General features: G+C 39.5%; 1 protein-coding gene across 4 annotated transcripts in view; it reads right to left on the bottom strand.

Moving 5' to 3' along the window:
- BRCA2 (BRCA2 DNA repair associated) overlaps nt 1-19,453 on the bottom strand; it is an 89,154-nt gene that overhangs the window by 13,852 nt on the left and 55,849 nt on the right. For 3 of the 4 annotated variants that reach the window (XM_039489095.1, XM_039489087.1, XM_039489105.1), the window contains exons 16-21: nt 17,865-18,052; nt 15,373-15,543; nt 14,707-15,061; nt 13,875-14,030; nt 7,869-8,013; nt 3,206-3,327 (exon numbers count right to left, since the gene is read on the bottom strand). In XM_039489095.1, coding sequence (XP_039345029.1) covers nt 3,206-3,327; nt 7,869-8,013; nt 13,875-14,030; nt 14,707-15,061; nt 15,373-15,543; nt 17,865-18,052 — 1,137 coding nt within the window. The remainder of the gene's footprint in view (nt 1-3,205; nt 3,328-7,868; nt 8,014-13,874; nt 14,031-14,706; nt 15,062-15,372; nt 15,544-17,864; nt 18,053-19,453) is intronic. The other variant, XM_039489114.1, reaches the window with a different exon arrangement.

Here is a 19,453-nt window from a genome sequence, read left to right as displayed (position 1 = left end):
ACAAGTACTGCAGCGTAATCTCTTTATCATGAAAGTTGAACCTACAAATGTAGAATTATGTACAAAAAAACCTGCATTCAAAAATAAAACAATAGAAAACTTTAGAGTTTAGACTACAAGTCCAATCAATCCCACTTCTGGTTCAGTCAATCGCTCAAACAAGTTTGTTTACATTTGCAGAAGAAGATAATGCTGCCCGCTTCTTGTTTACAATGTCACCTGAAAGTGAGAACAAGCATTTGCATGGCACTGTTGTAGCTGCTGTCGCAAGATATTTACATGCCAGATGCTCTAAAGATTCATATGTCCTTTGATGCTTCAACCGCCATTCCAGAGGACATGCGTCCATGCTGATGATGGGTTCTGCTTGATAATGATCCAAAGCAGTGTGGACCAACGCATATTCATTTTATCATCTGAGTCAGATGCCACCAGCAGAAGGTTGATTTTCTTTTTTGGTGGTATAGGTTCTGTAGTTTCCGCATCGGAGTGTTGCTCTTTTAAGACTTCTGAAAGCATGCTCTACACCTCATCCCTCTCAGATTTTGGAAAGCACTTCAGATTCTTAAATCTTCCATCGAGTGCTGTAGCTATCTTTAGAAATTTCACATTGGTGTCTTCTTTGAATTTTGTCATATTTGCAGTGAAAGTGTTCGTAAAATGAACATGTGCTGGGTCATCATCCAAGACTGCTATAACATGAAATATATGGCAGAATGAGGGTAAAAGAGAAGGAGACATACAATTCTCCCCCAAGGAGTTCAGTCACAAATTTAATTAACATGTTATTTTTTTAAATGAGCCTCATCAGCATGGAAGCATGTCCTTTGGAACAATGGCTGAAGCATGAAGAGGCATATGAATCTTTAGTGCATCTGGCATGTAAATAGCTTGCGACGTCAGCTACAACAGTGCCATGCGAACGCCTGTTCTCACTTTCAGGTGACACTGTAATTAAGAAGTGGGCAGTATTATCTCCCGTAAACATAAACAAACTTGTTTCTCTTAATGGTTGGCTGAACGAGAAGTAGGACTGAGTGGACTTGTAGGCTCTCACGTTTTACATTGTTTTGTTTTTGAGTGCAGTTATGTAACAAAAAACCCTACATTTATAAGTTGCACTTTCATGATAAAGATACTTGTATGAGGTGAATTGAAAAATACTATTTCTTTTATCATTTTTACAGTGCAAATATTTGTAATAAAAAATAATATAAAGTAAGCACTGTACACTTTGTATTCTCTGTTGCAATTGAATCAATATATTTGAAAATGTGGAAAAACATCCAAAAATATTTAATAAATGTCAATTGGTATTCTATTGTTTAACAGTGCAATTAATCATGATTAATTTTTTAAATCACGATTACTTTTTTTAATTAATCATGTGAGTTAACTGTGATTAATCGACAGCCCTAATAATAAATAATAAAAAAAAATATGGAAATAATTTTGTAGAGCCATATATTTACAGATTTGTAAAATTTCACCGTTCACAGTTGGACACTTAACTCCAGAGAAGAGCTGACCAAAATTTGGAATTTTCCATTCATACGGAATTTCAGTATTTTGAAATTTGGTTTCAGATTCATTCAAACTGAAACCAAATATTACAAATTTTCTCATGAAACAGGCAGATTCAAAAAAATTGTGTTTGGGAGACACTGAAACACAGTGTTTTTGAAACAAAATGTTTTTGAAACAACATGCTCCCCAATCCGCAGCAGCTGCCAGTGAACTTGACATGATTCATGATTCATGTCAGTTTCACTGCTTCCCGCCACTAAACAGTAAGGCCAAAATATGAACAGACTGCAGAGCTGAGAGCCTCAACTCAGAGCCACAGCTTGAGCTAGGGCTCCCAGGACCTCCAAGGCTGCCAGGCTCCTAGCTCTGAAGCAGAAATGTTGGAAGCCAGGGACCCTAAAAACCTCAGGTCCCTGGCCCATAAGCAGACTGCATGGTGGACCTAGTTGGGTTCCATTAGAATCCTAGCAGGAAGGGTATCTCTGGAAATCTGCCTGTGACTGAGTGAAAGTTAGCTGGACCTGACTCATTTTCAGAAGAAATTTTGAGTGTGACAAACTGGCATTTTCTGATGAAACTGTTTAGTCAAATTTATGTTTAGCTCTTTTCACACCTTATAAATCCACTAGTAAAATATTTATTAAATTCAATAAACATCTTTTATATTTATTTTTATTAATATGTTATTTTTTGTGGAGAACTGGGAAACTTCTGATTTATTTTTAAGAAAGAATGTGTGACTCAGTTCCCCCATCCCCTCTTGTATTGTTACTCATCCCTTTAAATGAGATGTGACAGATGTGAGACCTTGGAAACATGGAAAACTTCAAAGACTATTACACTGAGATATGCCAAATGCTATGGACACATAATATTCATAGACCTTTGTATTAATAAGTTTTGTGTGTGTATCTTTATGTTCCTGGTTCCCTGTATGTGTTTCCTATGGAATTACAGGGATAGAGGTTGATTAATGCAGAGTCCCACTGCCAGTTATGTAGATACCCAATCTTTAAAGCTTTTCCCCCTAGGGAAAAGGGCACTGACTAGTTATAACTGTTTCATGAGCCCTCAGGAACAAGCCCCCAAATTGTAATAAAGTGTCAGTCTGAATTGACTCAGAGATCCCTCACTTAATCCACAACCTTACAAGAGTCTGTAACCAAGAGGGCAAAACCCTGATGGAAGGGTTTGAAGGACTTTGAAAACACTGGGGTCACCACATGGAAGATGGTTGACACCTGATAAACTTAGCATGCACATAGACTATTTATTGTTTTATTACATGTTTCCTCTATAATGCTTTTGTCCAAAATAAATATACTGGGCTTTGTAAAAGCTGTCTGGTCACTGGTAAATGCTGTCACTGAGAGCAGAACTGCAGGTGCTGGACTAAAAGTCAGACCTGCTGGGATAAGCACAGTGAATTGCCAGGGGGCTGCAACCGTAATACTCTGGTCTGGAAGGAAAAGGAACATTTGAATCCGTCATGCAATCTTTTAAAATTATTTTAATCTGAATTCTTATTTAATGATCAGCACATTGCAGAACATCTCACAAGAAGGCAATACTAATTTAAGGTCATAGCATGTCCTTGAATCCAGCAGAAACTACTATTGAATAAAAACAATGGAGATTCCACATGTATTTGAGGGTAATATTCACAATTAATAATTACCTCCATACAACCAGGATCAGATGCATTCTGAATTGCTTCATAAAGCTCTGCACCATCTTGCAAAGTATGAATCTGCTGTCTGGTGAGTGTGCGCGATCTCAGTGCTCTTCTTTGAGGTTTGTCTGTTTTAAAAAATGTTAATGTTACATCCAACTGCTACAATCTAAATAAAAAAAACAATTAAAAATGTGATGTAGAAAGGTCGTTAGAGTGGCCAAAGTGTCTCTGAATGAAAATATCAGGCTGAGTCTATATACAAGAATTCACTTTTTTTTAGTAATACAAGTGGCAGAAAGTCTACTATTCACTCGGATTTCACATAGTAGAATGTGGTATAAGCTCACTGTAGAATCACTGGACACAGAGACAGAAAATATCTATTAAAAAGGAAAGTCATCTTTGCCATATAAGAGGGATAAAATATTAGGTGCATATAAGAGGGATAAAATATTAGGTGCAATTAGGTGGCTGAACTACTTTACTTTTATATTTTAATGGCATGGGAATCTATGTCAGTGTGTTGATTCAAGACAAGTCAGGACCTCTTTGTGTAGGGTAGAGGGAAAAGGAGCAGATATGTAATAATGTTACGATTACTACAGGAACTGCTGAGTAATATTCTAAGAATAATGAGATGTAACAATTTTATGGATGCTATATGGGACCTAGTCAGTGAAGGGAAGTTGTTGTATATTGGGTTATAAGACCTTCCTGTACAAATGTATTGCTATAGCGTAAGAAGGGGTTGCAGGAAGAACAAATAGAAAGGCAACACGTCTCCCTAGATAAGCAAACTCTTGCCAAACACTTGGGGTGGCAATTATAAGACAATGGCATACTTCCAGGCTCCAGGCCGAAGTGACACAGCTGTTTTGCCAGGCCAGAAACGAGAGATGAAAAGGACAAAATTAAAAAGAGCTTCTCAGAAGTAGAAGTGGGGCTCAATTGTCAGTGAGCTCTGAAAGAAAGACATGTTGTCAGGCTCGATGGAGGAGTCTGAAGGAGCTGGACCTTCCCAGACTCAGGGAACGGTAAGTTTTAGGGAAAAGTAGGCATTCATAAAGGCTAGTTTATTATGTTTAAAGTATATTTTTCTTAAAGGCTTTTATTCTAATAAATAATATTTTGCTTAAAGAAGGCTAATTGGTCTCTCATTATCACGGTCATTGCTCCCAGAAGGCAGAATGTCTGATCTTAAATCAGATTTGCTGAGGCAATCATGGGTAGTTAGCAAGGGATTATTCCCCAGGACTTGGTAGGAGAGTAGACAAATCACTTGATTCCACCTCATATCTTGATCTCATAAACATATATAATAAATGGAAGAAATGGCAAATTGATAGCAATGAATATAAATCAGAAGTTATGAATTGTAGAAAATTGATAAAGGACGCAAAAGAACACATGGAGAACTCTATGGCCAACAGAGTTAAAGACAATGAAGGCAGAGTTATAAGTACATTAAAAACAAAAACAAAAACCCTTAACAATGGAATTGGTCCTTTACTAGATAAAAATGGTAGAATTGTCAATATTAATGCAGAAAAGAGAAAATATTTCTTTACTTAGGAAAATCAGATTATATAAGTAATATCATGTGATGAAACTTTTCATTCGAATAGTAACTTAGGAGAATGCTAAATAGGAATTACTACAGTTAGGAATTTTTAAGTCAGCAGGTCCATATAACTTGCATGCAAAAGTTTTAAAAGAGCTGGCTGAGGAGCTCACTGGACCATTAATGTTGCTTTTCAATAAATCTTTGAACTTTGGAGATGTTCCAGAGGACAGGGAGAAAGCTAATGTTGTGTGTTAAATCTTTAAAATGGATTAACAGGACATCCTGTGTAATTACAGGCCTGTCAACCTGACACTGATCTTTGGCAAATACTACAGCACATGATACAGGACTCAAATAATGAACTATTTTGTCCTCCTTTAATTCTTTATGTTAATCAACATGGTTTATGGAAAAAAAACAGACTCTGTAAAATTAAGGTTTTGGTTTTTTTTAATGAGATTACAAGTTTTGTTGATAAAGGTAATAGTGTAGATGTAATATACTTAGACTTCTGTAAGGCATGGGACTTGGTACCGTACAATGATTAAAAAAACCGAATGACATAAAATGAACATGGCACACATTAAATGGATTAAAAACTAGTTAATGGACAGGTCTCAAAATGCAATGTAAACAGGGAATCATCAAGTGAATGTGTTTCTAGTGGGGTCCCACAGGGATCAGTTCTTGACCCTATGCTATTTTACATTTTTATCAGTGGAAACATAAAATCATCACTGATAAAATTTGCAGATGACACAAAGACTAGGGAGTGGTATGTGACACTGGCAGGCCAGGTACCAAGGCTGCAGGCATTAGTTAAGAAATGACAAACTCATAGCTGGAGACCAGAGCAGTTCACTTATGTGTTGCTCAAAATAGGTATTAGTCTTATAAGAATGTGTTTAGACTCTATAGAATGCTGGTAAATTGCTAATGCATTAAACTTATTTTGTAATGTCTGTATTCCATGCTATAAGGAAATACGTAAGTTTTGCTTTATAACTGAAAATATTTGCTCTAAACTTCTGAACTCAGATGGTAAGAGTGTTTTCTGCCACCAGCCAGAAGAACAATCAAAATCAGACAGGAAAATCGCAATACAAAGGACTGATTAATGGCCCTATCGCATCTTTGAAATACCACATGCAAGGAAGCTGGTCTATAGACTTGGAGGCTGAATGACAGAAAGGAAAAAAAGACACAGGAAGATGCTACATCTCTCTGCTGTTTGAACTCTGACAGGGCCAGAGACTCTAAACTGAGAGGCAGAGACCCCCAGGAGTTACCCTCTGGGTCCGCCCTGAAAGCCATCTTGAATTGACAGAGATGTAGTATCTTTAAAAATCATAGATGGTAACTCATTTGTGTTTATGTTTGCTTGCTTTAGCCTGGAAATAATTCTCTTATTTCTTTTTCTAGTTAATAAACCTTTAAGTTAGTTTATTACAGGATTGGCTACAGGCGTTGTCTTTGGTGTGAGATCTAAGATACAGATCAATCTGGGGTAAGTGACTGGTCTCTTGGGACTGGAAGCAACCTGAATATTGAGTGATTTTTGGTTTAAGTAACCATTTATCACTAAATCCAGTTTGCCAGGGTGGCAAGATAGACTGAAGAGTCTAAGGCATGTGGCCACCAGGGGCTTTTCTTGCGGCCACAACCTCCTTGGCAGTGATGGGGCAGGACCACTGCTTTCCCCCCCTCCCCCAACGGCCACCAACAGGAGACACAAATGCTAGAGGAGCAGGCAGCTAGTGAGTTCCCCACCTTCCCTGGGATGTAGGCAGCAGGCTCTGGTCACAGGGCTCAAACCCCCAAATGCAGGGCTACCCTCTATCATCCCTGGCCCCCGCCAGCCTGTCATGCATGATGTCCCCCACATCCTCCCTACCGAACTCCCTATCCAAGGCTTAATTTGTCCCCGGGCTTGCCAGGACTGAGTAAGTCTGCTGCTGTGAAAAGTGATATTTGTATATTTATTAATACCACTTTTGACAGCAGTAGACTTACTAGTTAGCAAGTCTTTTAACAAAAGCAACCAAAAAAAGCAAAAGAAACAACAACAAAAAAGACAAAAACCTGCAGGGCATTTTATTTGTGTTTCTATTCTTTTACGGTCCTGTAAAGGAGAGAGACAACTATACATTATTTTTATTACCGAGTCTGCAAACATATTCAATAAATTACAATGATTTGGACATGTGTATGTGCATATATATTTGTTTTTTCTAATGGTAATTAAGTATTTGAAGAACAAATTGTCAGCACGGCCACCAGCAAGAGTTGGTGGCCGCACTTTGAGGCCACCAAAAAAATCTGTTGTGAGAACCCCTGGTCTAGATAATACTTAGTCCTTCCATGAGTGCGGGGGAATGGACTAGATGACCTCTCGAGGTCCCTTCCAGTCCTATGATTCTATGATTTAACTTAACAATCCAGGTTGTATGTAATCAGGCGGCAGCAGCAGCAAAGACACAGACACACACACATTAAAAAAAAAAAAAAAAAAAACCAAATACAGCACAGTACTGTGTTAAACAAACTACTAAAAAAATAAAGGGAAAGCATAGTAAAGTTTCAAAGCTGTATTAAATCAATGTTTAGATGTAAACTTTTGAAAAAAAACCACCATGTTTTGTTCAGAGTTACGAACAACCTCCATTACCGAGGTGTTCATAACTCTGAGGTTCTACTGTAGTATTTCTGATGATTATTTACGTGTGATGCCATCAGAGTTGCCTTAAACATCTCAGAAATAACATTAAAAAACCAAAACAACTGCATTCAGACTTGGCAGAAAATCTTAGTAGTATCTCCCAAAGAACTTCAGGAAAACTCCTTTTTCAGCATAAAGGAGAATCCTCTACAAACAAGATCCTCATGTTCACACAACACATTCCTGTAACAACGAGAATACCTTCGAGACAGTGCAACAGAAGACCTGACCTGAAGAAGAGTTCTGAGTGAACTGAAAAGCTTCTCTCTCTCACCAACAGAAATTGGTCCCATAAAAGATAATACCTCACCCACGTTGTCTCTCTAATATCCTGGGATCAACATAGCTACAACTATACTGCATACTTGGAAACAAAGTTTTACCTTCATGCCGTTCAAATTCCACTTGGATTTGTGAAAACAGAGCTTCCAGGTGTTTTTGTCGATTCTCTGCATGCTTTGCAGCTTCCCTTTCTTCAGCTCGGCCATTACGAAATACATATGATCCAGCTGATATCTTTTCCACCCACTGGAATAAGAATTCACATATAAAATTAATGCTTTTATTTATTTATTTAAAAGTACCCTAACCCCGTCTTTTAAAATTCTATTCTCCCTCCAATAAGGCCAATTTTTTGAGGCTCATAAATTTTAATTTCAGTTTTGAAAAACTCCCTTATCCTCTCCCTCTATTGCAATATTTTCAATTTAGGTTAAAATCTGACATTACACCTGCTAAACTGGGTTTAATTTCACCACAAAAACTTGAGGGCTGCAATGATTACCAAGCGCATGATTTACAAAAATGGAAGAGTAGGCTTATGCCCAAAATACAGCAATGGTATTCAGATCTGTCTGAATTAGCAGCCAAAAAAAAAAGACTCATCTTACTGCCCTAAGAATCCATTATATGAAATCGAAGACATTTGGAACCTGTTTCTTTAGATATGTTTGAATACAAACAACAGAGTGCTCAAAGAATGCCAGACCTCCATTTTGTCTAGCTGCCATGTCCCCCTCTAACTCCCTTCGGCTTTAGTTAATCTTCCTTCCTCCTCATGTACATCTTCTCCCATTTTACTATTTTAATCTCCACCTTATTGTGTTATGTTTATCTGATCAATTATAAATCTGAATCTGATCAATTATAAAATTGCATAATTCTGTTGGAGCTCCCATGAAGTATATGGTATCTGGGAACATATACAAGCTATAAATAATTTTATATTTTTTTGTATTTTTATCTGCTCACTGAAAATTAATAAAGATAACTCCAAAGTTCAAGGCTGTGGCTTAGTTAAGATGACAGCTATAAAGAACAATAACTATCTCTGTTGCAGTTTAAAAGTGAGGGAAGAGTCAAAGACTGAAAGCAATAGTACAAATTTTTACTCATGAAGGACTGTGAAGGAATTGGACCTCTAAAAGGAACCATGACAACAGAAGTGCCTAGCATTATTAATGTGAAAAGATGCCAGGGAGGACAAAGAGCATGGGTTGGAAGCAAGGGACAACTTTGTTTTATCTCAAAGAGAATTATTTGCAAGAGAACTAGCAAAACAAAAGGAAACGATAATAGGAAATTTCTTAGCTGAGTATGCTCTTTCTGCTAACAGCACTTCCCACAATTCTGAGATATATGAATGGTTTCCCTCCTTTTTGCAGTTCCAGTGGTAATTAAAACATTGTAGCACAGCCTGTGCTGATCACATCCCTTTCTCTGGCTTGCTGCCAGACTATTCATTCCAAAACTGTGTAAGAACTCTTTGAATATTGGTAACAATTTCAGAGCCAACCAGGAAACCACATACACTACATTAACTGGCTCACAAACTAGAGATATAAAAATTAAATTTATCCATTGACTAATAAGTCATACAGGAAGAGTAGACTTGTGGGAGATGCTGCTAAACAGAAAGAAAATTATTGGATAAGAAACTCTTCATTTTGCAGCCAACTGTCTCCCACATTTCTGAGACACATGGGAAGTAGCAAGCAATGCACATAAGTAGGAAGGGATATAGAAAGATTGAGACAGGGAAGTCTCCCCCTGAAATTAAATGCCAAAATGGGAACTATTTCTGGATCACTACATGCAGCACCTTCCCTTCCAAAGGAGACCCCCACAAAGGAAAGAAATTCCACCTTATAGAATCTAACAAAAGTTGTTAATGGAGTTGCTGCTTTGCAGATTTCCTCAGTGGAAGCGTAAGCTTTTTCTGCCCAGGATGTTGTGACAGATCTTGTAGACATTAATCTGATGCCTTGTATTGCTCCACATGCATAACTGGCCAGGGATAGCTTGGATCCTTGAAGCCTTTGACACTGGGCTTGTAGTCCTTTCTCAAGATGCCATGCGGGCAGAGGAGGAATTGCTTTGTTTAGATGCACTGTCCACCACTATGTTACCCACTTTCTCTCCAAATAGAGCAATGCCTGTGAATTTGGATGAGCACAGCATGTGTTTGTAGTGGGCATCTGCTATCCATGGGCACAACCACATTTGGTACCTGGCTGTTAACTGGATGTGATGGCCCTGGCTGAGAATCTCATACCATCCACTGAGATATCTGCCACGAAGACTGTTGCTAGGGATGTTTTCTTAACGGTAGATGAAGTCAGGTTGGTCCTTGTTGTCCGGGGTATTTGGGTCATCCAGCTAGGACATTGGGGTGGCTCTTGCAAAGGAGGAAGTGGCCAGGGACACTGAGGGCAACAAAGGAAAACTCAAAATCCCTTTGAGGGTGATTTCCACCTTACTATCAGTTGTATCTTTGGTTGATATTATCATATCTTTTGCTAATGGCATTGTAGCTTCTCCCTTTGTTGTGACGGCATTTTTGGGCTCTTGCATCTTGTAGTATATAAGTGCATGTCTGCTGATATGCTAATGCTTCTAAGGGGCATCCCATTTATCTCTGATCATATCTTCAAAAGAAGAATACAATGGGATTGCTTTTTCAAGCAGAGACTTGCCTGGCAGGTACTTGCCTTTGTGCTTCCCATCAGGTACCTGCTCTGGTTGGATCTGTATGCCAGATGCAACCTTTCCATGCATTTTTTTCCATGCTCTGCTCAGAGCCTGAAACAGAAAGCTCTCCCATCCTGAGCAGATGTGGTGAAACCTGAGTCAGAGGTCTTAGATTTCTTGTAATTTTTTTCTTTCCCTTTTTATATTTTTGACCACTATCCAGGAGTGTATGTCTCTCTCGTGTCTCTTTTTACCGAAAACGTTGAGGCCTCTCAAGTGCTACCTCTGCATCATCTTCAACAAGGTCCCCTTTTGCCACAGTTCCTGGGTTAACTGCATTTCTGTTCCTTTTGTGGTCTCCTCCAGGGCACCCCTTTAAGGTCTCAGACCTCTAGCTGCCATCTCTCTATAGGCAGGATTTCATGTTCTTTTTCCCTCCAGACCAGAGTGTTACAGTTAAAGTCCCCTTACAATTCACTGTGCTTATCCCAACAGTCTGACTTTAGTTCAGCACTTGCAGTTTTGCTCTCTCCTAAGGGTTATGACAGCATTTACCAGTGACCAGACAGCCTTCGGTCCACACAATACATTTATTTAGGACAGAAGCATTATAAAGGGAACAGATAATAAAATAAACTGCCTACACACATGCTAAGCTTACTGTCTGTTATCCACTTTCCACATGGAGACCCTAGCAGGTTTTCAAATTCCTTCAAACCCTTCAGGCAGGATTTTTCACTCTTCTTTAAAGTATCATGTCAGTTTGTAGATCAAGAGAAGGACTGAGTCAGTTCAGGATTCTCCTTTTGGTATAAAGCTTGTTTTTTGTCTGCTGGGCTTCTTGAAGCTGATCTGAACCAGTACGTGCTATTCCTCCAGTTTGTGATACTTCTCTGGAGTTGTGTGCCTTTCCAGGGATTTGCAGTAATTACTCCCAAGTGAATTTTAGTTCCTGGAGGAAGATCTGTAACCCTCCTCCCATGGAGCCAGAACATAATCCCTACCTCACAGCAATACATATAGGTGCAAAAGTCTATGAATATTCCATGTGCCCATAATGTCTTGCATATCTCAGTATTACAGTCATAGAATCATAGAAGATTAGGGTTGGAAGAGACCTCAGGAGGTCATCTAGTTAAACCCCCTGCTCAAAGCAGGACCAACCCAAACTAAATCATCCCAGCAAAGGCTTTGTCAAGTCATGCCTTAAAAATCACCAAGGATGGAGATTCCACCACCTCCCTAGGTAACCCATTCCAGTGCTTCACCACCCTCCTAGTGAAATAGTGTTTCCTAATATCCAACCTAATATCTCCACTGCAACTTGAGACCATTGCTTCTTATTCTGTCATCTGCCACCACTGAGAACAGCCAAGCTCCATCCTCTCTGGAACCCCCCTTCAGGTAGTTGAAGGCTGCTATCAAATCCCCCCTCACTCTTCTCTTCTGCAGACTAAATAAGCCCAGTTCCCTCAGCCTGTCCTCATAAGTCATGTGCCCCAGCCCCCTAATCATTTCCATTGCCCTCCGCTGGACCCTCTCCAATTTGTCCACATCCTTTCTGTAGTGGGGGGCCCAAAACTGGACAATACTCCAGTTGTGGCCTCACCAGTACCGAATAGAAGGGAATGATCACTTCCCTCGATCTGCTGGCAATGCTCCTACTAGTGCAGCCCAATATGCCGTTAGCCTTCTTGGCAACAAGGGCACACTGCTGACTCATATCCAGCTTCTCATCCACTGTAATCCCCAGGTCCTTTTATGCAGAACTGTCGCTTAGCCAGTCAGTCCCCAGCCTGTAGCAGTGTATGGGATTCTTCCATCCTAAGTGCAGGACTCTGCACTTGTCCTTGTTGAACCTCATCAGATTTCTTTCGGCCCAATCCTCTAATTTGTCTAGGTCAGTCTTTTGAAGTTTCCACGCTTTCAATGTCTCTTATCTGTCACACCATCCCACTACCTGTAGGATGGGGTCTCATTGTGAGAAACCACTGATTCCTGTAGGGGAGAAGAGGAGTTGTGTAAAAGACCTGCTTTATTTCCCCCAGGGAACTGAGGATCCATTTCAGTATCTTGGGGGAAATGATAAACATGATGTCCCTTAAGGAGTCTTTTCCTTCTGGGCTAGGTCTTGTGTGAAATTTACCTCCCTGAGCTGGCTGGCTGGAGCTGGTCTCATCCTTAGACTCTCTCCCTGAGATGATCAGAAACATCAAATTATTCTCCACTAAGTATCAGAGGGGTAGCTGTGTTAGTCTGGATCTGTAAAAGCAGCAGAGAGTCCTGTGGCACCTTATAGACTAACAGACATATTGGTGCATGAGCTTTCATGGGTGAATACCCACTTCGTCGGATCCATTGGAGTTGCCATTCCTTAGGGGAGGGGTGTCCCAACATGTTGCTCTGACTTTCAGCCCGATGCACTGGCAGTGCAAGGGCTGGCTGAAAGGGAACAGATATGGCATAATTTGCCTTCTGATAAGCTGTAAAAGCTGCCTCACAGATGATGCCACCACTTTGGTTCAGCTCTGTGTTCATGGTAAAATTCAGCCATGTCTGAGGCAGGAGCAGAGGCAAGGAAGTGCTGCAGCAGTAGATCCAGGTGGTTGAAACCACCACATTGCTAAATACGCAATCTAGAAGACGAAAAAGAGAAGGAGAAAAGTTGCTTGCTACTATCCAAAAAATGTAAAAAAATAAAGCTGGCAAAGAAAATGGTCAGGAGCAATGCAAACTGCCACTAGCTCCTGCTGAAGAAGTTGAAGTTCTACCATCAAGCTGGAGAAGGGGCTGTTCTACAAAATTATTGAGAGGAGCAGGATCAGCCCATTCTTAGTATTGTGGGAGATGCTGGCCTGCAGAAGGAAGCGTGTATCTGAATTTTAAAAAATTCCGTCTGAATTTCTGGTGGCATTTAAAATGTCTCTGTTCTATTTTATATACATTCACAACTTATTTTCACTGAAATTTAAAAATAAAATGATAATAGGTCAGATAGTGATGCAAACAACTCAGGCAAAACAAGCAGCAATCCTAACAATGCTCCTTAATTTTTAACTTCTATGCTGTGGTGCTGTGTGCTACAAATTGAGCCCAATTGGTCTGGTTTGTTCTGCTTTGAGCTGAAAGGTTGTTCGTTCATCAACATTTTTCCTTAGCTCGCTCTCAAACAAGTCTCCCACTTTAAAAATTACAAAGTTCTGAAACTCTCTGTTACTCCAGGCTCTGAGGAGCCAAAAGTAAAGCTGATTAGAGGATAATAGGCATAAATTGAAATAGTTGGTACACTGAGGTATACACTCCTCTTGAAGTGTTAAGTCAAGTGCAGACATAATGAAGTGAGAATTTACTCCATTTGTATTTCACAAATGATACATTATCTTATTAAACTTTTTAGCCCCAAAGTATTCATACTGTACCTGAATAGGATAAGTTCTTTGAATAACTATATCAATACACCCAACAGTACCGCCTTCACTGAAAAGTGATGACAAGGGCAAAGGAAAAGGTCTGGGATCCTGATGAAATCCTAGTTTGGCATGCCACCGAGCACGTCGAGTACTGTTAGCTGAAATCTGAGTAAATTAAGTGTTTTTAAGTGAAAATGCCACACACAGACCAAAAAGATCAGTAAGTAATTGAATTTAGAGGGAAAACTCTCAATCTAAAATGTTCTTATATGTGAAACTGAACATATTAAGGGTTTTCCAACTTTTTCATAGTGTGAACCACATCTGAATAGAGAGATATGCAAACTGACGGCCTAATGTATTTTAGTGAATAGTGAGTGTCCATGAGACCTAACAGCCTTATTACTTCATACCAGAATAGAAAGCTCCTCAAATAAAAATATTTTGCATCTCATACCCCAGAAACAACTTATGTCCCAAATTCTCCTCTCTTCTTCAAAATCCTTCCCCAACCTACTTTTTTCATCCCCCTCCCAAACGTCTCACATTCTTGAGCAATTTAGTACCAAATTATTTTAAAAAGCATTTAAAGAACACAATGTCGACATGCAGTAACTTGATACAACTTTGCTGTATAAAAACTTTCCTTCATTTCCTACCTCTTTTATAATATCCTCTATCATTTCATGCCCCATCAAATCTAGACTGCAAACTCTTTGTGACAGAGAATATATTTTTTATTTGCCTGCAAAGCACCATCTACGCCTATGGCACTCCTGAGATAACTACCACAACCCTCAAAATGCACATCTAATCAAGTTACAGTAATACTTAATTTCACCTTTAACATAAGAGAGTCTGGAGTTTCCAATGGTGTGCATGCATCTTGAGAGCCCACAAGTTCTGCTCCATGAACTATGATCTTCTGACCAACAGTCAGCCTTCTTCCATGTAACAGTGCTTGGAGAGGAGGATCCAAGAGAGCCCTAACCCCATACCACCCATCTGTAACTTCAATCACTGCTGCTCTTTTTTTGCTTTCCACCATGCTTTTATTACTACAGATATCAGACATGTTTTCACTTAATGATATGATTTTAGAAACACACAGTATGAGTGTTTTTGCAGCTATATCATCTCTCTCCACTATCTTTTTGATAGCTGATCGCTGACTTTTATCAATTTCCAAATCATATCTACAAAACAAATAAAATAAAAAGAAACAATGCATTCACAATATCCTTAAAAATATACACGGTTAAGATATTTTCTTTTAAAGTTAACCACTGTTTAATATAACTAACCAATCTATATGACCAAGCTCCCTTGGCAGAAACTGGAACTTCTATATATTTTTGCAAATATTTATGATATATTTTAAGTATCAAAGGGATGAAGTTAAATAACACAAGCATTCAAACAGATTCAGAAACATAAAATTGATGTGTGCAAAATTCACAGAACTTACTGTGCAGAAAAAACCTTAAATATATTGCTGTACACTTACCTGTATTTTAACTGAAGTAGCACTCTTTCTGGTGTCAAACACCTGTTAGCAAACTCCTGTGGAAAAGAGATTTCCATAGCTGCCAATTTCCATACAATCCATCTATAGTGGTTGTAGACCCAGGCTTCAGTAATTAGCTTTGGATCCACACCAGGTGTATCACAGAGTGCCCTGCGTACAAATTTTATAATATTAAACTAAACTCCATTTTAAGTTGTTCAAATTTGTATTTTCAATAATATTTTAATCTGTTATATTAGTACTTTGGTACCTGATACAGGAATACATCTAAGGGTGCATGTACTGGAAAATTACTGATAAGTAGGATATATTAAAATATGTATTTTATCGAGGAAATCAGGAATGGGCATTGAATCAGAAAATATGAAAAATGTTGACAAGTAAAGAAAATATTTTAAAAATCTTTCTAAAATAATCAAAACCGAAGGTGCAGTGTTTTGCTTCATATGATGTCTTTTGGGTTGTAACTAATTTGCAAAATGGCCAGTAGCAAGGTAAAATATAATTCATTTATAAAAGTGCACAGTAGAGTTACACCGCATGTGTATATTTTACTTTTAATTGATCTTTAGCAGGGGCCTGCAAATGGGTAGGGATGGGGAGTGTGGAGGAAAGAGTTATGTTTGCCTCCTTTTTGTTTCTTATACCTTCTTAGCCAATATTATGTATATTTACAAAATGTTTTGTATTTAGGCTAAGTTGTATAACTATGAACTGGATTCCCAGAATGCTTTGATTTTTTGTGGAAATTTACTTTCTGTCAGAAGTTGTATGTTTTGTTAAGGAATGTTACATATAAATTGTGTGCTGGGAGTAGATAACAGTTTATTTCTTTACTGTCTAAACCTACTTTACTGTCTACTGATATCTGGAATGTTATTGTTTATGGTTGGTACAAATATCTTTGTATCCTGAAAATATAGGTATGAAACTAGATAAGAAAAAAGGAGTAAGGTGTATTTAATATTCTACTCGTCATAAACAAGTGGACTATAAATGTAAGTCAAATTAAGCTCACACTTTGGGACAGACTGAACTGTTGCAATACTGTTTCCCTGAAACAGGTAACGTATAAACCCTTCTGTGCTGATCTATCTGATTAATAAATTGATTGAGCCAAGCTATGTGACATTTTGCTAATTGATCATCTAAACCAAACCACTAACAATGTATATAAAAAAGCCCTAAACAGCTTATTCCCCCCTCAAATAAGAAAAGTTAGAATTTTTTCCCGCTAGTTGTTTTCCTTAGTAATTTTAGGAATGTCTTGTCTCCCCCCCCCCCCTTTTTTTTTTGTTTTTGTTTGGCAGACTCCTTGGACAACTCACAGTTGAGGATCAAGGGCTTTTAGTCCTGTTTCTGAGGGGCAGGGGTGTTAAATCCTTAAGAGAACTTTTCAATCAAGTGTTTTAATAAGATAGGTATTAACAAAAAACTCACTAGTTTTTAATCCGAATAAAAATGAGAAAATAAAACCAAACTAGCTGAGAGGGGTCATCTCCATGTCATAATCTTGCCAATACTGCAGTTATTCAGAGGCTTCCAGAGTGGACAAACCCTGAATTTCTAATGTAGAAAGGAAAAATCCTTCGGGCCTTTCTTATAACTTTAAAAAGGTATGAATGAAAACCGGACCCACTGAAATCAACAGGAGTTTTACCATTGACCTTTGTGGAGTCAGGATCTCACTCTACAAATCCAACTTCCCTTTGCAAGGGAAGAGAGAGTAATAATTGAACTGGAAGATTTGCAAGTTCTCTCACCCATCATGCAAAAACCAAACAATAAAAACCTTCCCTCCTTCCCCCCAACCTGAAAAATATCAAAAGATCTCAATCAAAAGATTCAGCAGGCTTCCAGGTTACATGAATCTTGAAAACCCCTCCAAAATATGCTCCTGATTTTAATATAAGCCAACCTTCTATATTCCTATTTGCATATCACCACAGTGGAGAAAGGACGAATGACTCATTGCACATATTAAGCCTCACATAAATACAAAGGCTTAAAATATTCTTATGTACAATGGCATAAGTAGACTAAAATATGCATTAATGACCTGTAGTAAGAGAGTAGCTACCATCTTATAAACACTTACTGTGTATACTGGTTTTATCATAGGGCGGGGTTACCAAACTTGGTTCGCAGCTTGTTCAGGGTAAGCCCCTGGTGGGCTGCAAGACGCTTTGTTTACCTGAGCGTCCGTAGGTACGGCCACTTGCAGCTCCCAGTGGCTGCAGTTCGCCGTTCCTGGCCACTGCTTCCCACAGCTCCCTTTGGCTGGGAACGGCCAGTCACGGCCACTGGGAGCTGCGAGCGGCCGTACCTGCGGACGCTCAGGTAAATAAAGTGCCTCGCACCCCGTCAGGGACTTACCCTGAACAAGCTGTGAACCAACTTTGGGAACCCATTTTAGGGTAATATCATGTAGTAATATAGGAATAATTTTTCCCTCAAACTCATAATCAAACCTGTAAAATTCTTCTTTCCCTGCCTTTCCCCCATCAGTAGGTATAAGCCATCCTCCATCAGCAAGCTGCATTCCATGTCCAGCCAGTAAATACTCCTTACTGAAAAAATCCTGGATGAGAAACTGGAAAGATTCTGCATTTATGCTGTTAACTTTTATGCAGTGCTTCGAAACACCATACATATGCAGCTGTAAATGATCAAGTGAGAGACAGCAAAGTAAGAAAAACTATCCGATACAACAAGCATTTCAGCAACCAGAAAATTTTCTTGTTAAATACAGAGTTATTGTAAAACAGCTCCTTTAAATGTGTGCAGTTCTCATCTGCCATGGAAAACTAATATGTAATCCAAGCAGAGAGGAGGAACTCCTAACAATATTACACCTCTGCCCAGATATAATGCGACCCGATATAACATGGGTTCGCATACAACGTGGTAAAGCAGTGCTCTGGGGGGCGGGGCTGCACACTCCGTCGGGTCAGCGTGTCTGGCTCCAACACGCTGCTCTGAGCGGCGTGTTCAGGGTGGGAGGTGGGCGGGCAAGCGGGGTGAGGTGGCGAATGGGGAGGTGAGCAGCTGGCAGGAGGGGGATGAAGAGGGAGGTGGGCGGGAAGACGGTGAGCAGGAAAGCGGCAGTTGGGTGGACACGGGGAGGTGTGCTGGACAGACAGTAAGGAGACTAGTGAGGAGGCGAGTGGCGGGCAGATAGGTGGGGTGAGGAGGCGAGCGGTGGCCTGGCAGGCGGGAGCGCTGGGTGGATGGTGAGGAGACTAGCAGGGATGCTGATTTGTCCCGGGCCCCACACCCCTCTAGGGATGGCTCCAACACGCTGCTCTGAGCAGCGTGTTAAGGGCGCCGGGCCAGGGGTTGGTTAAGGAGCAGAGGAACTCAGGAGGTGGTCAGGGGACAAGGAGCAGGGAGGATTGGATGGGTCGAGGGTTCTGAGAGGTCAGACAGAGGCCGGGAAGTAGGTGGGGGTTGGACAGGGGGCGGGGCCAGGCTGTTTGGGGAGGCACAGCCTTCCCTACCCAATATAACGCGGTTTCACCTATAACGCGGTAAGATTTTTTGGCTCCCGAGGACCGCATTATATCGGGGTAGAGGTGTAATTGGAAATTGAAGCTACATAAATTCAAATTAGAAATAAAATGTAAATTTTTCACAGTGAGGGTAATTAACCATTGAAACAATGTTACCAAAGATTGAGGTGGAATCTCCATCGCTGTCAATTTTAAAAGAAAGCTTGGAAGTTTTTCTAAAAAATATGCTCTGGGTCAAACAGGAATTAATTCAGGGAAGCCTTAGGGCCTATATTACACAAGAAGTCAAACTAGATTTTCACCATGGTTCCTTCTGTCTTTATAATCTATTAATCTAAAATTTTCACTTATCAATCATTTCTCAACAAAATTTGCATAAACAGTATAAGATCCTCAATCAGCAGTAGAAGATTTTACATGGATATTTTTGTATTGTTGAATTGGGCCCTTTTGTCCTAAGTTTACAAAGGAAATGAATATAAACACCAAAGAGTAAAATATTTCAAACAAAATAAATTGCCTAAATAAGACCCTAAAGATCTTTTTTC

The sequence above is a fragment of the Mauremys reevesii genome, linkage group 1 (genome assembly GCF_016161935.1).
Source record: "Mauremys reevesii isolate NIE-2019 linkage group 1, ASM1616193v1, whole genome shotgun sequence".
Classification (NCBI taxonomy): Eukaryota; Metazoa; Chordata; order Testudines; family Geoemydidae; genus Mauremys; species Mauremys reevesii.
Note: the sequence above shows the minus strand (reverse complement) of the source record. Positions and strands in the feature narration are given on the sequence as shown.